Genomic DNA, 16,536 nt, shown 5'->3' on the forward strand with positions numbered 1-16,536 from the left:
ACCAGGCTTTGTGCAAGCATTGGTCTCCCTCTTGTTAAGGTTTGAGCTAATAAAGTCTCCCCTGCTGCATACCAAAAGCCCCGGGGTCTGGGGGGATGCTTGGGAAACCCACGTTTGGTTGGCGGCTGCTGGTGCCACCTTGGGGCATGTGTGCAGGGGGACAAGGCCACCCCATGCCCGTGTTTGGCCAGCCGGGCAGGGAGCAGCAGGGCACAGCCACCTTCAGCAAGAGGGGGCAGCTGCAGGTGGATGTGGTTGAGCACCCCCACAGCCAGCCCAAGCACCCAGGTTTTTTAGGACTGACATGGGCTCCACAGCAAACGAGCCACAGGGGAAAGAATGGGAGCAGGATGCTTTTCACTATGGGATTCCTGGGTGAAGAAGTGCAAAGGGCAAAATCGCAGAGGAGATAACTCTTCTGCTCCCCCGAGGGCTGAAGCTGAGGAGCTGTGAAGGAGTTACACCTGATTGTAAGCTGAATGTGTGAATTGAAAGAGCCATCTGGCTACAAAAGCACAGGTGCCTGCAGGAAAGGGAGGTGAGCTCAGGTCCTCCCAAGAGCTCTGTGCCCTGTCCAAAGCCCTGCTTGGGCTTGGCAGCCGGCTGGGGGGAGCGGGCAGGAGCAGCAAGGAGTGAAAGGCTATGCAAGGGGTGAGTATATCCCGGATCAGCTTCCCCCAAGTCTGTGCAAGCCTAGGGGTATGGATGGAGAGGAGGGAGCCTGACCTAGTTTGGGGATGATGAGGGTTTGGGATCTGGCTCAGGCTGGAGGGTAGCTGGAGCACAGTGTCCTAAATAACTGGAAGCTCAGCCGTGCTGGTGCCGGCTTTGGTGCCTTGTGCCAGCACGAGCTGCAGTCCGGCTGGTGTCTGCCCAAATTATAGCAGTTTGCAGTGAGTCCCCGCCTGCATCCTCCATCCCAGCTGGTGGCAGCAGGACAGGGGGCCCATCCGTAATCCCCTGCAAGGAGCTCCCTGCTGCTCTTCCCTGGGGAGCAGCAAGTATGGGTATTGCTCCCCCTGCACGCCTCGCCCCGTGCCTCCCAAGGAGTGGGCTTTGCTGTGTGCTGAGGCGGCCGAACCAGGCAGCCAAGGGGGGAGGGGCGTCCTGTGCTGGGGCTAGCCCCTGGGTGGGGGGTGGGAGGTGGGAGGTCTGTGGCTGCAGCATCCCTTTGCAACCCCTCGCTGGGATGGAGATCCAGGGCAATGGCTCTTGTTGGAGGGGGTGGGCTGTTGGGAAAGGTGGCTTCTCCCCATCCCATAAAACCCAGCACCTCCCTGGGGAGCAGTAGCAGGCCAGTCTCTGCTGGGGGTTGGGGGAAATCTCAAACTGTGGGGCTTGGTTGCCCCCCCTTCTACTCTGTATGGAGGCTTTGGGAGAAGGACAGGGCTTAAGATTTCTAATCCCTTGGATGTTGCCCTGCATTAGTAGCTTGTTTCAGCCTAAAAACCCCCGTCTGCCCCATTGTCATCTGTCCCTACAGGCAGGGGTATGAGTGGTCATTCCTGATGATTTAAGACTTAGCTAACGTTATAAATATTATCTAAAGGCAGGTGTCAGTTCCAGGCATAATCCCAGAGCAATGTGTAGCTAGGTGGCCCGTTTGAATAGAAGAAAAGCAGGAGATTCGGACCTGTGAAGTGCTTACTCAGTCGTGCTGCTGGCGTTGAGAGTGAGACCTGCTGTGTGCATCCATCTGGAGCCTGCGGGAGGTGGTGGGTCCCGCAGGGAGCAAAAGTTCAGCCTGGATTTTTTCAGGAGGACAGCATGGGTTTGCTTTTGGGGAGCAGAAGAAAGGTCTTTTGGGGGCTGAACACACCCCAAAATAAGAGAAAGGCATGTGGTCAGTCGCCACTGCAGGCTCTAAAATTCCTGGGAAGGAGACCCTTCCCTTAGCTGCAGATACCAGGGAGCTTATGGGGCTTTTAAAGCCCTGGTGTGGGCAGCAGGGATGGGCTGAGTGGTCCTCCCCATACTGGGAGAGAAACTCTGATAAATGTGAGCGCTGGGAGATGAGCAAGGGTTGAGGGGTGCGGTGCGAGAGAAGTGGCCCAAAATAAATGGGTGTAAAGCACCAGGGGTACCAGAGTTATGAACCTAGTGGTGTTAATAATGTTCCTATTATTATTGCTGGCTAGGAAACAGCATAGGCTTAATGGCTGGAAGCAGCAGCAGCAAGAGCAGGCACTAGGAATGGTTTCCAGGGCATTTATTTCCCCACAGGAGTGTGTTTCAGCAAGGGGCAGCTGGGGCTGGTGCAGCACAGGGCAGAGGCAGCGCACAGCCCGGCAGCCGTGACGGCATCCTGCAGCAAAGGCCCGCCGGTGGGAGAAGCTGACCCCAGCCTGAGGGTTGGGTTTCAGTTTGGTTCCCTAAAGAAACGCAGGTCAGGAGCTTGTGATGCTGGTTTCCATTCTGGGCTGAACCCAGGGGATATAGCTAACCAACTCCAGCGTGCAGTGAGGGGCTTGGCAGGAAGCCAAGGACCCCAAAAGCTTCATGAACATTTGTAGTTCTGCTAATTAGCAGTTTCTGCTTGGTGGGGCTGCCCCACTGACAGGGGCGGAGGAGGGAGTGAGGTGCCACAGCCTGCCCAGCCTGGCACCCGGTCCTGGCCGAGGTGGTTAGAGACCCTCTTGATGCCTCCTCCCAGTGATGGGGAACGTGAGCTCGTGTTTGCACTCGGGATGTTTTCGCTGGCCCTGTACCACCTGGGGTTTCTCTGTTGTGTAAATAAGGTTGAGAAATGGAGGAGAGTATGAGTTTAATGCTATGCAACATTCACCTAGATGAATTATTTTGCCCCAGACAAATCTTAGTAGTGGCTTTACGGCTGCGTTCTTGCTTGTTTACTCTGCCAATGTCATGGACCATTTGTCTCAGACTTTAAACATCTTTTACCGATTACTTCCTCTATTATTTTTCCAGAAACCAAAGTAAAGCTTACATAATATTTCCAGTTATGCAACCCACCATTCAAGTTTTGCTTGCTGGGAAACAATATGTGTTTGTTTTTTCATTCTTTGTTCTTTTCATTGGGGAAAACTTATCCTTTCTGTGTGTCATTGGAATTGTCTTTCTTTTGCAGTTCAGTGATGGACTTTTACCGGCCCTTTGCTGAGCACTGGTTCTGCTTTCACATCCTTGCTTGCCAGCATCAGAATGTAAGGTAGCTTGTTACACGTGATGTTAATGGGTGCAGTGCTACCAATTGCCACGCGTCAAGGTTAGTTGTGCACCTGTCATTTCAAAGGCTGCTGGCTTTGAGTCTCGGAATTTGGTTCTCTCCTGCAACTAATTTGGAATAATGTTTGAGATTTCTGGTAGCTGGTACCCTTTCTGTGTCATGTTTCTTCTCCGCTGCAGTATGGAGTGTAGAATAGCTGCTATAAAAACTAGAAAGAAAAATGTGGTTTATTAACCAGTATGTAAAATGCACTGGGCCGGTTCTGAACGCTTTCAGTGAAGAAACTAGAAATGCAAGTAATGTTGTACTGTCAGATTATGGCTATATATTAGCCAACATGTTGTGTTGTTCCTTCCCTCCCACACTGATCGCTTACGCCAGTGGTTCAGAACAGCATTGAAGGCATGTTACAGTGTTAGGGACCCTGTTCTAGGAGGGGTTGGTGTAGGATCTGTGGCTTTTTACTTGATGTCTCAAGTTAATGTGGTAATACAACCCAATATATAACGAGAAAAGCTCTGTAATGCAGATGCATATTCATTCAGTCTTAGGCCACAAACTGCTTGCGGCAAGGAAGTCAGGGTGCACTGTTGTATTTTATCTTCAGCAGCACTGAACTTGCCTCAGTAAGATCAGGTTAACGTTACAGCATGTCAAAGCTTGAACAGCAATGCAACTGCTTGCACATGATAACCTGGTGGTGGGTTTGAGCATCCCACTTCATCAACTGTCTTGTTTAGCAACAGAGCTAAACGACCACGTTAATCCTATAGCATGATGGTGAGTGGTTTCCTCCCTCCTACAGAACACCTGCACGTGACAGAGGCAGCAATCACCTGACTGGCTGGCAAAGGCCTTTTTAAAAGTAGCTTGACTGCTTGGGAAGTCAAAATATTTTTATACAAATTCTTCTGAGAATAGCAGCGTGCTTCAATACATGCTTAAGTGACTGGTGACTTCCAGTCAATGGAACTGGTGGATGTTGCTTTAACTTGGGCTTCTACATCCCCAACATGTAGCTATTTGGGATACTGTAATGAACCCTTAACCAGGGCTTCACAGTATGCCTGTAAGTGTGACAGCAAAAGGCAGTGCCCAGGGGTTGGCCTGTTACAACTAGAAAACAAGAGTGTTTGATTGAGTAGCTGTTCAGTAACTTGCAGAAGCTAAACTGCAGCAGTTATTGGACAAGCCTGTACATGAAGGAAGCACTTCAGTGCTTTGCTCTAGACTTCATGCCAATACTGACCTCTGAGCCCACACATAACACCCACAAAATCACTTCCACCTGTTTAAACCATGCCCTTGCTATTCATGAAAGCATTAAATAGCATGGCAATTAGGCAACAGGCCCAAGCTTTCAAAAGTGGCTGCAAAGAGCAGTACTGACATTCTCTTACAATGACTTCTGTCAGAGACCTGAATTATTAGATTGCTTATTGATAATCAATCTTGACACTGAAGTCTAGTTCTGCATGCACTGGAGAGCAGACCATGCAGACTAAAAGAGTCACAGACACCTTGAGGTGGCTTGCATCCACCTTTTGTAGTAAACAGGCCTTCTTTTCCCAGTCACTACACCACCCTGCCATCTTTGTTTTCTAGCAGTCACAAAATACCACTTATTTTTAAATCCCATTAGCACTTTTTTTGTCTTAACAGCGAGCACCATGCTGAACACCAGAAAGCGGAGAGCTTGTGCACAAAGCTACAAAGGAAGGGTAGCAGAATCCATCCTAAAATGCTTGCCCTCTCAAAAATGGGTGCAAGTTTATTACATAGCATATAATCTTAAGAAATGCTGTACAGTGGTTAGTGTGCATATGGTATTATACCTGCATGTTTTCAAAAGCTTTCAGGTAGAAGCTTGAGGAGCTATAAATACCCATCTTCTCAAAAGAAATGTCTACTACTTTGTAGTACACCAGAAAACACCACTGAAGCTCTTCTGGCACACAGTCACTGAAGGCAGTAGCTCAGCTGAAGGATATTAAGCTGTAGCCCATTGCTTTTATTCCTTCCACTGCCCTTCCAACCACTGACACTTCAGTTCCACTTCCAGACAGTAAGCAAAAAAAAAGCAAACACACACAAGTGGGCATGATGGCTCTAGAAATTTATTTTCAGAGCTTAGTGCTTTAACTATGATTAAAATACTCATTAAGCAATTTAAAAATGCTACCAACTGGGTACTAGAACTAGACAGGAATACAACTAACACCACTACTTTCATGCACTGACAGATATTAGTTTGCTCATGCCACTGAAGTAGGATCTTTCCCGTTCACTCATCACTTCAAAATGTAGGGGTCTTCTACAGAAGTTACATTCAGCTGATGAATGTGGTTTCAAGTCTAGACCGACATCTTTCCATGTAGCCAGCAGTTTTTCTGTTAAGAACAGAAAAGATCAAGGCTTAAGACAGTGGACTGATTTAGGGAAGCAGCAAAAAGGAAAGCGTTAGCATACTATCCCTCCTTATTTGCTAGGACAGTAAGTGAATTCACTGTGACTTAACTCACTCAAAAGGTAAGCTATCTGGACTGCAAGTGAGTCTCAGCTATCCCCATACCACAGGACAGGACTGACTGGGCAGATCCATGTTTAAGACTAACAGCTCAGCTGAGAGCAGATTTCTTTGGACCCCACCTAACAAATGAAGATTAGTTTGGACAATGCATGAGCAGAGCCAGCTATGATGGAACTGACAGCGTAGGGTGGCACTGGCCTTGCACCCTCCATTCTAGGTTGTGGTGCACTGGCCTTTAAGTCATGCTCAAAGCAGGTTAAGTGCTTAAGTACACTCTTATATGTTGCAGCAGTGGAAAGACAATGTCCAGCTAGCAACATCTAAAACTTAAGTGCTTCCTAATCTCATCTTTAGTACAAAGACTACATAGATAGCCCAGTATCTTCATTGCACTGATACAAGAATCCACTCACCAAGAAAATAACTCATCATTTGAGGGGTGTGGTGAGGTGTAGGGGCAATACGTAGCAGCTCCTCTCCACGGGGAACTGTTGGGTAGTTGATTGCTTGGACATAGATGCTGTGCTGGCTCATCAGCTTGTCACAGATCTCTGTATTTTTAGCTGCATCTGCAACCTAAAGTTAAAACCTGTAAGTTACAACATCAACCAAAACATGCAATGTGGCAGACCTGCCAGCCCAACTGGGCTAGCCACAAGAATCCAACAGAACTAGTCTCCCCGTGCCACTATGAATAGCATATACCTCAGAAGGCCTAGAAGCTTGTGCTGTGAAGTCCTCTTGGCATAAGCACACCATTGCAGCCTAGGCAGGTAGCTGTTTATATACAAAATCTTCTCTTTCCTACCTTGTTATTTCCCTACTTTCTGTATACTCTTAGGTTGTGGGTTTCATCCACTTTATCACTCTGCTTTACAACATTTATAGGAGGCAAAGATCAACTTAAGCCAGACTCTTGGCACATCACTGCTGAATACAAGGACAGGTTTGAACTTTGTGAAGGTAGTAACCAATACCTGAAAGTGTAACATGATCATGGACAGGAAAACAGGCACCACAGTCCTGTGTCAACAATATCCCAAGTACTCACCCGTATTGGAATGATGTGACTGGGGCAGTGCACCACAGGAAGCCCCGCATCCATCAGCATCTGTCTCATAAGCTTCACATTGCGTTGGTGCTGGCGCCTCAGAACTTGCCCCTCTGCACTCTTCAGAGTTCGGACAGATTCCAGGGCACCAGCTAAGAGCATGGGTGGCAGGGATGTTGTGAAAATAAAGCCAGCAGCATATGAACGAACAGTGTCTATCAGAGAACTTGTACTGGATATGTAACCTCCTACACAGCCAAATGCTTTGCCTGAGGCAGGGGGAAAAAAAAAAAAGCAGCCAAGGTTATTCCTTCCACCCATTAGAATGGCTTGAAGTATTATAACTTTTTTCAAGTAAAAGGCTATTTTGACTATGTACTTAATGTAGTCATTGACAGGCAACAATTCTAGCACTCTCTGCTAATCTTGTATTTACTCAGCACATGTTACAGCTTTTTTTTAAGCCAATCCTGCTAACATGGATCTAGCTATTACACAGCAAGGACAGTTCAAGACTCTCTCAAATACTTAAGTTTTGATTTTGGGGAAGACCTTACAAGCCCAATCATCAAGCATAGACTTCAACAGTGACCCCAAGTGATCAACATTAAGTCTCTCAGCAGATTTAAAATAATCTGTTCCAGAGATGCTAGAAATAGCCTATGCTCCTAGAGAGCACAGAAGGTTGTTACTGTGACTGTGCAGTAGAATGATCTGCCTCCCCTTTCCAAATGTTCAGGTATGAAAACAGAGCCACTGGCAAAGGTAGGGTGCCTGGTGAATGTTTCTGTTTCTATTAGGCTGTAACCCAAGACTAAGTTTCAAAGCCATGAAGTTTCCCATTAAGTTTATTTATGTTTTAGAAGCTGTTTAAACAACTTTCTGATTTGCAGCAGTAAACTTACTAAGGCTGCATTCTATTCAGATAATAGCAGTTGCTTCAGTTCTTGCCAAATCTCTTTACATAAGTCCCCATCTCAAGTTTCTAGATTAGGAACACTCCATTTCACATAAAGAACTAAGCACTACTAAATATAGAGGACTACCCTACTAGCACTCTCACCTGAATTTATTCCTGAGTTGTATAATATGCCACTGGAGGACTTTTTGCTAGCTTGTTTAAAGAAAAAACCCACAATGCTACCTTAACTGGTTTGTAAGGCAGTGTAAGTAGCTTAAAACAAGCTTTTCAGACTGTGGGACATACTTAAATCCTTTGGGCTTTCTGAAAAATCCTAGCCCCCAAGAGCCCTTAGGCAAGTTTATTTGAACAGATTATTTTGAGTTAACCCACTTAATTTGGCTGCTCAGAAGCTTTGCTGCTTTAGCTTCTGTAGCAGTGCCAGGCCATGCATACCAAGTGTGCCAGAGATGATGTCCATTTTGTGCATGATTCCATCCCGGTCTCCTATACCGCCACCTCGAGCTCCATACAGCCCCACAGCATGCACTTCATCCACAAAAGTGATAGCCCCATGCTCATGGGCCACATCACACAGCTCTTCCAGGGGACAGACTGCACCTAGGAACCAAAGCAGTGACTGGCAGTTTAGGATTTCCTGTACTCAGCTTGGATAAATACCACAAGTTCCCCCAAACACCAGGCACTTCACAAGACTATTTCATGTAGACCCTTACCGCGCTGTATACTTGCAGACTTAACATACGGATTATTTGAGCACTAACTGCACTGGAAGGGGAGAGAAAGGTTTGATGTCAGCTTACCATCCATGGAGTGAACAGTTTCAAATGCAACAATTTTAGGGGTAGATGGATCAGACTTCTTCAGTAGCTCTCGAAGATGGTTGACATCATTATGGCGAAATATGTGTTTTGGCACCCTACTGTTTCGGATCCCCTGGATCATAGAGGCATGGTTCCCAGAGTCAGAGTAGATCTCACAGCCTGAGGAAACAGCCCAGTTACTTCCTATACTTAAAAGTGTAACAGATTCCCAGCATTACTTTAGGTATTGGAAGTGTTCAGGCAGCAAGGGTAGCACATTCTAAAAAGTAATGCTCTTGAACAAAAGAGCAAGTTACAGATCATGAAGCAAGAGTAATATTTAAGGCTTATTTTAGGTGTTTAAACTAAAATAAACTTGAGCTTAAGGAAATACTGAAGGGTTTTCCCAAGTCCTTAATACTTTTATCTAACTTCTGAAGTTAAGAGTTCACACCCACAAGTGGGAGGACGCTAAATTCCAGTTGGAGTTTAAATGCAAGAACAAAAGACCCTGAGCTTTTTGTCCAATTCTTTCTGCAGTTCCTAGATCCCAGTCTCAGTAGGCTGCTACATAATTTGCACAAGATGAACATAATTTGAATATGGCATTAAAAAACCCCATACTTTGCTGATCAAGTAGGATGAATCCTTAGTTCAGGTAGCTATTTGTAAAGTGTACTCCCAATTCTTTAGGGCATGCTTGTGTTTTTGTGGTAAATAGGGGGTGCAATCTGATGTCTCACCTGGCAGCATTTTAGCTAGAGTGAAGAGAGTGGAGTCATTGGCTACAAAGCAAGATGAGAACAACAGCGCTGCATCTTTTCCATGAAGATCAGCTAGTTCTTTTTCCAAATCAACATGAAATTTACTTGTTCCTGAAATATTTCTTGTGCCTCCTGCTCCAGCACCATGTTGTTTCAGTGTATCCCTACAGAAGGCCCAAAGAGAAGCATTAGTGTTACTGCATCACACAGATGACTAAATGATTATGGCCAAAAACATTTTAGTGCATAATTGGCATTGTTCTAAAAAGGAACTGGCTACAAAAAGCAGCTGTTAGGTTTAAGGTCTTTGAGCAACCAACACAACCAAGTACAGCTGCAATATACCACCCAGTTTATCTGGTAACATGATGCTATGATTTGGGGGCTTTAAAGAAAATCCAAAGAGCAAGGTCAGTGACTGACAGCCATACTGCAGTGATGGCAATAATATTAAGTTGCCTACCCCAGCTTAAGAGAAGAACATAAGTTTAATTATATACCAAGAATAATATCAGAAGCAGCTTATGTAGCACAGTACAGAAATCAATTCTTCAGAAGCCTTCCCACAAAAGCTTCTGCAGGATGCTGTAGCTTGAAACTGCACCTTAAGAACATGGCACTACTCACATAACTGCTCCACACACGCGAGGGTGACGACTCATCCCCAGGTAATCATTGCTGCACCAGACAGACACCTCTTTCTTGGTGATCAGAGAATCAGTATAATCATCTGCCATGGGAAAGACTTGTGCCTTTCTGTTCACCGTTTTGAATACACGGTAGGTGTGATCCTTCTTCTTTTCATCTATCTTTTTCTCAAAAAAATGATCATACTGGAAGGTGGATACAGCTGAAATGAGACAGATACTTAAGCACACACGAAATAATCACAAGAGACCAAGCCTGTGGGCATTTTGCCAGATAATCTTACATTTTGGCAAGTTATCCTGAAGTAGATGAGAGACGCTTTCTGGTCTTTGCTTCAGCACAATATCCTTAAACTTCTTGAGCAAGCCACTCTGCTCTTCTCCCTCAGTCTCAATGTTCCTCACTGTGGAAGTAGTGGGTATTTTGGCAAATTCTGTACCTACAGACATTGTAATAAATTCCAGTGAACTTGATCAGTATGAAACAAAATTAAGTAAGTTGAGTTCAGCAAAGCAAACATTTTAAGTAGCTCTATTCTTTAGGAAGCATGTGCCTGAATCCACGTGCCCTTTAGGATCAACTTATTTCATTTGCTTAATATTTGCATTGTACAGGACAAAAGGAAAGCCTTGCAAATTCAAATACAACATTTCCCTGCAATACATTTGGTTCATCATGACTCAGAAAACTACTCTATAGAGCTACAGGATTTGTCTGAAAGTTGTTACACACCCAACTAAAGGCAAAATTCTAGCCAGCCACTTCCTTTTTGTTCCTAGTATTTTGTTGTTGCACAGATTTTTCTTTAAAACTATGCCACAATAAACAAACAGGAAAGAAAAATAAGCTTCCCAAGACAGATGGCAAAGCTTTACTGATGTTGCCAAGAAGTTCCTTCCTTTGAAGGACAGCCCTTCCACATCAGGAGTGCAAGCCATCAATACCCTTTAGTGCTATTAAAAAACCAAAATATGCTTGCTTGCTTTCCAGCTTGGATTTGCATTGGTCCTTGCCTAGTACCTCAACCCAGTTTCTTCCATATCTGGATATGCCACTTTAGTCTACACCAGCACCCTGATAAAGCTCTCTTTAGTTCTAAGCATCCACTTCAGGTGTGATCATTAACTTGATTCACCCATTTAGAGCCAGCATATCAAAATACAGTATACAGTACTCCTGCACCAAAGTCACTCAAGGAAAACACAGCTCAATATTGCAGGTGTACCATTAACACCTACGTTCTCCAACAGCTTTTTATTGCAGTTTCCCATAACCCTACCTGTTAGACTCTGCACGCTCTGGAGTCAAGTCAGGCACCAGAAGTTCTCTCAGAAGAAACCAACACTTCAGCACAGAAAATACATACCTTTCCTGTCCACGTGCATCTCCTGCACATCCTCCTGGAGTTCTAGGCTGGCCTTGCAGAAAACGTTACTGTTCTTGTGATTCATCTGAGCTGCCAGGAACGGGCATTTGGTAGCAGAGCTCTGGCTAGCACCAGCAGGTGGATGGCCGGTAGGTGGCTGGGTTCCATCTGTGTTCTGTTGGGCCACCGCTTTGGCATTTTTGGCTTCCGAGGTGAAGACAGAGAAGGGAATGCACTTCAGCTTGACCATTTTAATACACTGACAAGCTTTTCTATCCCTTACCTTTGCAATTAATTTAGCACAGGTCATTCAGAACTATTTAACTGAGCAGTAACTTGTACAAGCACAAAATCCCAGTAACGCCTGAGGGGAAAAAAACCCAGTACCTCCCCTCCACTCCCAAGGGGATGATTTCCTTTGGGGTTCAGCTATTTCCAGGCACCAACCCCTGCTCTGCTGGAAGCCCTGACTCCTTCCACGAGTGCCAGAGTAAGGATCTCCCAGGGAATGTTACTGAGGGGTGAAAAGCCGCTTGTGTGGCCCAGGATGGCGGACCCCCACCCGCAGTGGGATGGCCTAACAGGCCAGTCTTCCACTTACACGGTACCCGTGCCTGGTAACCAGACATTTAAAGGATTAAGCGACCCTCATCTTGAGGCTGCCCGTTCCAGAAGTTTCCTGCTACGACATACAGCGTCTGCGTTACTTGTTTTTCCTTGAGGACGACTATGTCTGGGTAGCAGGGCCGGCTCCCCGCTGCGGTTACGGCGGCCTAGCCCGGGGCCCCGCAGCCCACCCCCGGCAGGACCTGGCTCCGCGGCCTCCGCTGCCCCCCCGGCCGTACTCACCCCGGCGGGCCGTGGGGGTCTCCTCCTCCGCCTGCTGCCCGCGGGCGGCGGACGTGGCCAGGGCGCGGGTAGCGGCCGGGGGCGCCGCCTCCATCATGCGGGGGCAGTGCTGGGCGTAGAGCAGCAGCGAGGGCCCGGCCTTCTGCAGAAAGGCCTGCGAGACGCGGGCCAGGAACGGGCAGCGCCGCACCACCGCCTCCATCCTCGCCGCCTGAGAGGAGAGCCGACGCGATATCTGCGGGAAGCGACACACGAAGCACCAGCAGCACACCCGGTCACAGCCCCGGCCGCCGCCGCTGCCTATATAACCCCGCCGGGCACGGCGCAAGCGCGCTGCCGTCGCCCCGCCGCCACACGGCGCAGGCGCGGCCCGGACCGTGGGGGGGCTGGAGGCGGTGGCGGCTCCCGGGGCGGGGGGACCGGAGGTGGTTCTGGGCGGCTCCTGCGGGAGCGAGGGGTCTCTGCGCGGCTCTTGGAGCTGTGAGGCGGTGGAGGGGCGCCGGGCAGCGCCTAGGGGAGCAGTAAAGAGATGAAGGGGCCCCGGACGCCGTGAGGGGCTAGAGGTGGCCTGAGGAGACGGAGGGGTTTTGTGCGGCTCCTGGGGGGTCGTGAGAGGACGGAGAGGGGCTAGGCGGCTCCTAGGGGAGCCGTGAGGAGTTGGAGGGGCCCTGGGCGGCTCCTAGGGTAGCCGTGAGGAGATGGAGGGGCCCTGGGCGCCATAAGGGGCTGGAGGTGTCCTGAGGAGACTGAGGGGCCGGAGGGGGCCCAGGTGGCTCCTTGGGGGCGCCATGAGGGGATAGAAGTGCCATGAGGGTGCAGAGGGGGCTGGGCAGCCGCCGGGGTGTCGTGAGGAGACAGAGGGGGCCCGTAACTGCCGAGGGGGTGTGTGAGGGGACAGGGGGGCAGCTGGCACCGGGGTCTGTGAGGGGGTGGCCACAAGGGAGGCATGGTCCGCGTGGGGATTGGGAGCAGGTAGTTCTGCTCTGGGTTTCCCCTCAGCCCCTGGCTGTGTGATGCTTGCTTCCCAGAAGTACTGGAGTTACTTACCCCCAGGACAGTAGATCTGGGTGCCCCTAGTGTGCCTGTTCATTGGAAAGTACAAGCTCTGAGTCAGCGCAGTGAGGAAACCCGTTGCTGCTCAGGCAGATCTCACACATTTTCTTCCTTAAACATGCACTTCTGACTCCTTGTGGAGTCCTTGCACAGGGGCTCAGGAAACAGCAGCGGAGTCTCAACTGGTGGTGCTGATCCTGAACCCCTCTCACTTTGCCTACAGCCAGTATGAATCTTAACAGTTTCTCGGACAGTGATGCTCAGATTTCCACCACTGCATTTTTGAGGCATTGGTGCCACTGCCTCTGTTTTGAAAAGAGAGACTTGTGAGAATAATGGCAGCAAGTAAAACAGAGCCCTGCATCCTGTAGTTTGCAATGGACGTTAAAGTTCATTTGTCTGAAAGAATATTTACAGGTGGGTAATGATAAAAGAAGCTTTTATATATGTGGCCATAAGAGCTGCAGTAGCACTACTAATTCCTGTAAGCATATACTAACTGCTGAAGTGTGGAAAGAATGGAGAAGAAAGATGACAATGCATTTTTTCTTCAGCTTGCGAAACTGATTTCACGGAAGACAGGATTCAGGCAGAGTACTGCCTCTTGGCCTTCCACCCTCAGCCAGCTGAGAGCCAGCTTGGGCACTTTGAGGCAAGAATGGTTTTTGTAACAGGTACAGTTTTGAGGAGAGCTGTTTTAAAGCTTGCTCTTACTTGACTGATTTGCATGTAGTCATGTTGTGTCATTAGTAGAAGGTGCTTGTAGCAGAGTAAGTGGGGAAATACAAAACCTATGTTGAACTGTGGCTGCTGAGCTCAAGCTTGGATGCAAAAGGCACTCAGAAATTATTGGTCAGTATTTACATGTTGCAAATTAATCTTTAGATAACTCTTCTGTCAGAGGGTAAGGGAAAGACCTGCAGGATATTTCCTTTACCGTCCTCTCTTCATCGCTGACCCACTTTAAGGATGCTGGCTGCATATGTAAACTTTGTGATCTCAATAAGCAGGTCGAGAGGAAGGCAACCTCAAAACAATCAAATGGCAAACTCACTGTCAACTCCAGTTGATATGGCTTTACAAGGCAGGGTGTGGGATTTGGATTTTAGTAGGGCTAGATGTTTCTTTAAACACAGTTCACTTACTAGGAATTTAAGACAGCATTGTTTAAGAAGTCTTGATGCTTAGATCTTAAACAGTTCAGCTCATTATTCCACTGATGTAATGCAGAAGTTACTGTTAAGAAACAGCCTTTCGTAAGTGGGCATCATTCAACTATATATATGCTAGTTTTATTTTTTTCTGTAAATAAATGATTAAGGCTATGGTATTTGACTTGAGCCTGTGTAGCAGTTGTGATAACAAGAGTCTTGGTCGTGTGGTAATACTCAGACTGTGCTACAAATTATTAGTTCAGTTTACTCATGAAAAGTGCTTGCTTTTTTTTTTTTTTTTTTTCACAACTGGCTTTCACTTTGTTACATGCCTCAAATATTTTTCAAAATACAATAGTTAATTATGACTTGAAGTTTAAAGACACTTGATCTGTGTTTCAGATTACTGCTATCCCTATTCCCTTGACCATCAATATTTGACTCGCAGCCCTGAAGCTTTGTATCACAGTTACTTTATAAAATGAGGAAACATCGTTACATTCTACTATGTAGATACCTGATGAGTCTCCTTAGAGGACAGAGTTAATGTGTCTGAACCTAAGGGATCACTGCGGTACTACTTGGATTATTTTCAGTTTTAACGTAAGTGAAGTCCCATATGCCTGATTGATAGCACGTTGATAGTATTTTTCCTTTTCCTCCTATTCTTCCCTTATTAATTGACAGTGGTACTTAAGAGGAACAGAGGGAATACATGTTTTGTCATAAGAGGCACCAGAGAAAGGTGTTGTACAAATACAGTGGCAGAGTACTGCAACAGGCTGCAGAGCTTGTCTGCGCGGACATCTGCCACAGCAGATTCAATCCCACAAAAATCTTATAATCCTTCTTTAACCTGATAATCTTAACAGCAGCATTTTACCATGTTGCAAGGTTGAGGGATGAAGTACATTAGTCTGCTCTGTTGCTGGAATTCAGAAACTTGTGGTTTTGTATTCAAAAGTGCATGTGAAGTCTGAAGCCTGAAGAGCATGTCCTTTTTACACAAATATTGTTCAAGGCTGGCAGCTGAAACACAGTGACCTTGGCTATGATATGGAGATCTCCAAGTGAAGCAGATCTCCTGGCTTGCCTGTCAGACTTCCCTTCAAGCTGTGCTATTAATCAAACACCGCAATAACGCTTCTTTAGAGCTTCATTTTGGAGAATTTATTTAACCTTGTACATGACAGGAATTGCGCAGAGCTAAATAGCAGTGGAATGGCATTAACTTGACCCTCATCTTGGAGAGCTGCCGAAGGAACATGTCCTTGTCAGTGCACAGAGACAGCTGTGAGCTCTGGGACCAACAAAGTGGGGAAAAGTCAAGGGAAAAGATTGTCTTATCAACTGCTCTGCCAGTTTCCTCCCTTTGGAAATATTGCCAGAGCTTATATGTTGAAGGTGAAGTAAATACTAATAAAGCTGCCATTAATTAAAATTTCTTAGGGCTTTAGTGGATTAATTAAATGGTATTTAAAGATGTTAATTGTGGCAATGTATTACCGTCATCCTACAGGGCTCAGGAGAAACTAGCATGAAGTGCCACGCAAATGCTGTTTGCCACACTCCAGAAGGACTTCAGACTGCGACAAGGGACAATACCTTAGCAACTCAAGGGAGAACAGAGAGCCTGTCCCAAGAGAGAAAGCAGGCTTATGTAGCCTGTCTGGAGAGAGATGGCAGGTACTATGGGCAGGGGAGAAGCAATGACTGGCTCTGAATATGTAAAGGACGGAATAGCATGTAATAAAGAAGGAAAATGGTTTAAGCTGAGAGGATGGTATTGGTGTAAGAGCAAATTTATTCATCTGGCTGTGACAAAGTTTAGGTTGGAAGGTGGGTGGTTCCTAGCTGTAACGGTGTTGGAGCAGTCTTTGGAGCTGGTACTTGAGACACTGCATACCAGGTAGATTCAGCAGAGGAAGCTCCATCTGCCTGAAAGGCCCATGTGATGCACTGGCAGGAGAAGGAGACTCTAAGCTAACCTGAGAGCCTCTGCTGATTTGATTTGCTGAAGCCCATTCCATTCTGATGATTTGCCCATTTCTTTGCTAAATAAGTTGCAAGAGGGGGAAGAAAAGGTTAAATTCCAGCAGTTTGGGAGGTGAATGAGAAGCCACAGGAAGTGCTTCCTGTATAGAAATTTAAATGGGGGAAAAAATCCCCTGCCACAGGGTCAAGTTGATTTCTGCAGATGTCTATAGTT

At 46.9% G+C, this 16,536-nt stretch overlaps 1 protein-coding gene and 1 long non-coding RNA gene across 2 annotated transcripts; one reads left to right on the forward strand and one right to left on the reverse strand.

Moving 5' to 3' along the window:
* Positions 1 to 5,286: 5,286 nt before the first annotated feature.
* ALAS1 (5'-aminolevulinate synthase 1) lies at positions 5,287 to 12,430 on the reverse strand. The gene is made up of 10 exons (XM_040592389.1): positions 12,121 to 12,430; positions 11,272 to 11,475; positions 10,189 to 10,344; positions 9,885 to 10,107; positions 9,237 to 9,421; positions 8,494 to 8,673; positions 8,126 to 8,290; positions 6,769 to 7,037; positions 6,131 to 6,293; positions 5,287 to 5,577 (listed from the first exon to the last, which is right to left on the reverse strand). The coding sequence occupies exons 1-10, from the start codon at positions 12,320 to 12,322 to the stop codon at positions 5,417 to 5,419; spliced, it is 1,908 nt and encodes a 635-aa protein (XP_040448323.1). The 5' UTR covers positions 12,323 to 12,430; the 3' UTR covers positions 5,287 to 5,416.
* A 78-nt stretch (positions 12,431 to 12,508) lies between these two features.
* LOC121087416 lies at positions 12,509 to 16,085 on the forward strand. Its single transcript, XR_005827600.1, has 3 exons — positions 12,509 to 13,590; positions 14,730 to 14,930; positions 15,847 to 16,085. It is a non-coding gene; the product is annotated as an uncharacterized LOC121087416 (long non-coding RNA).
* The last annotated feature ends 451 nt before the right edge of the window (positions 16,086 to 16,536 follow it).

Source organism: Falco naumanni, chromosome 4, assembly GCF_017639655.2.
Source record: "Falco naumanni isolate bFalNau1 chromosome 4, bFalNau1.pat, whole genome shotgun sequence".
Lineage (NCBI taxonomy): Eukaryota > Metazoa > Chordata > Aves > Falconiformes > Falconidae > Falco > Falco naumanni.

Bases quoted from the DNA above. Each gene is read 5' to 3' on its own strand.
- ALAS1 (XM_040592389.1), bottom strand. From the start codon at position 12,322: ATGGAGGCGGTGGTGCGGCGCTGCCCGTTCCTGGCCCGCGTCTCGCAG. The intron at 8,674-9,236 runs GTGAGACATCAG...CTGTTTCCTCAG, and splicing joins TCTAGCTAAAATGCTGCCAG to GCTGTGAGATCTACTCTGAC. The intron at 5,578-6,130 runs GTGAGTGGATTC...TGTTCTTAACAG, and splicing joins AATGATGAGTTATTTTCTTG to AAAAACTGCTGGCTACATGG.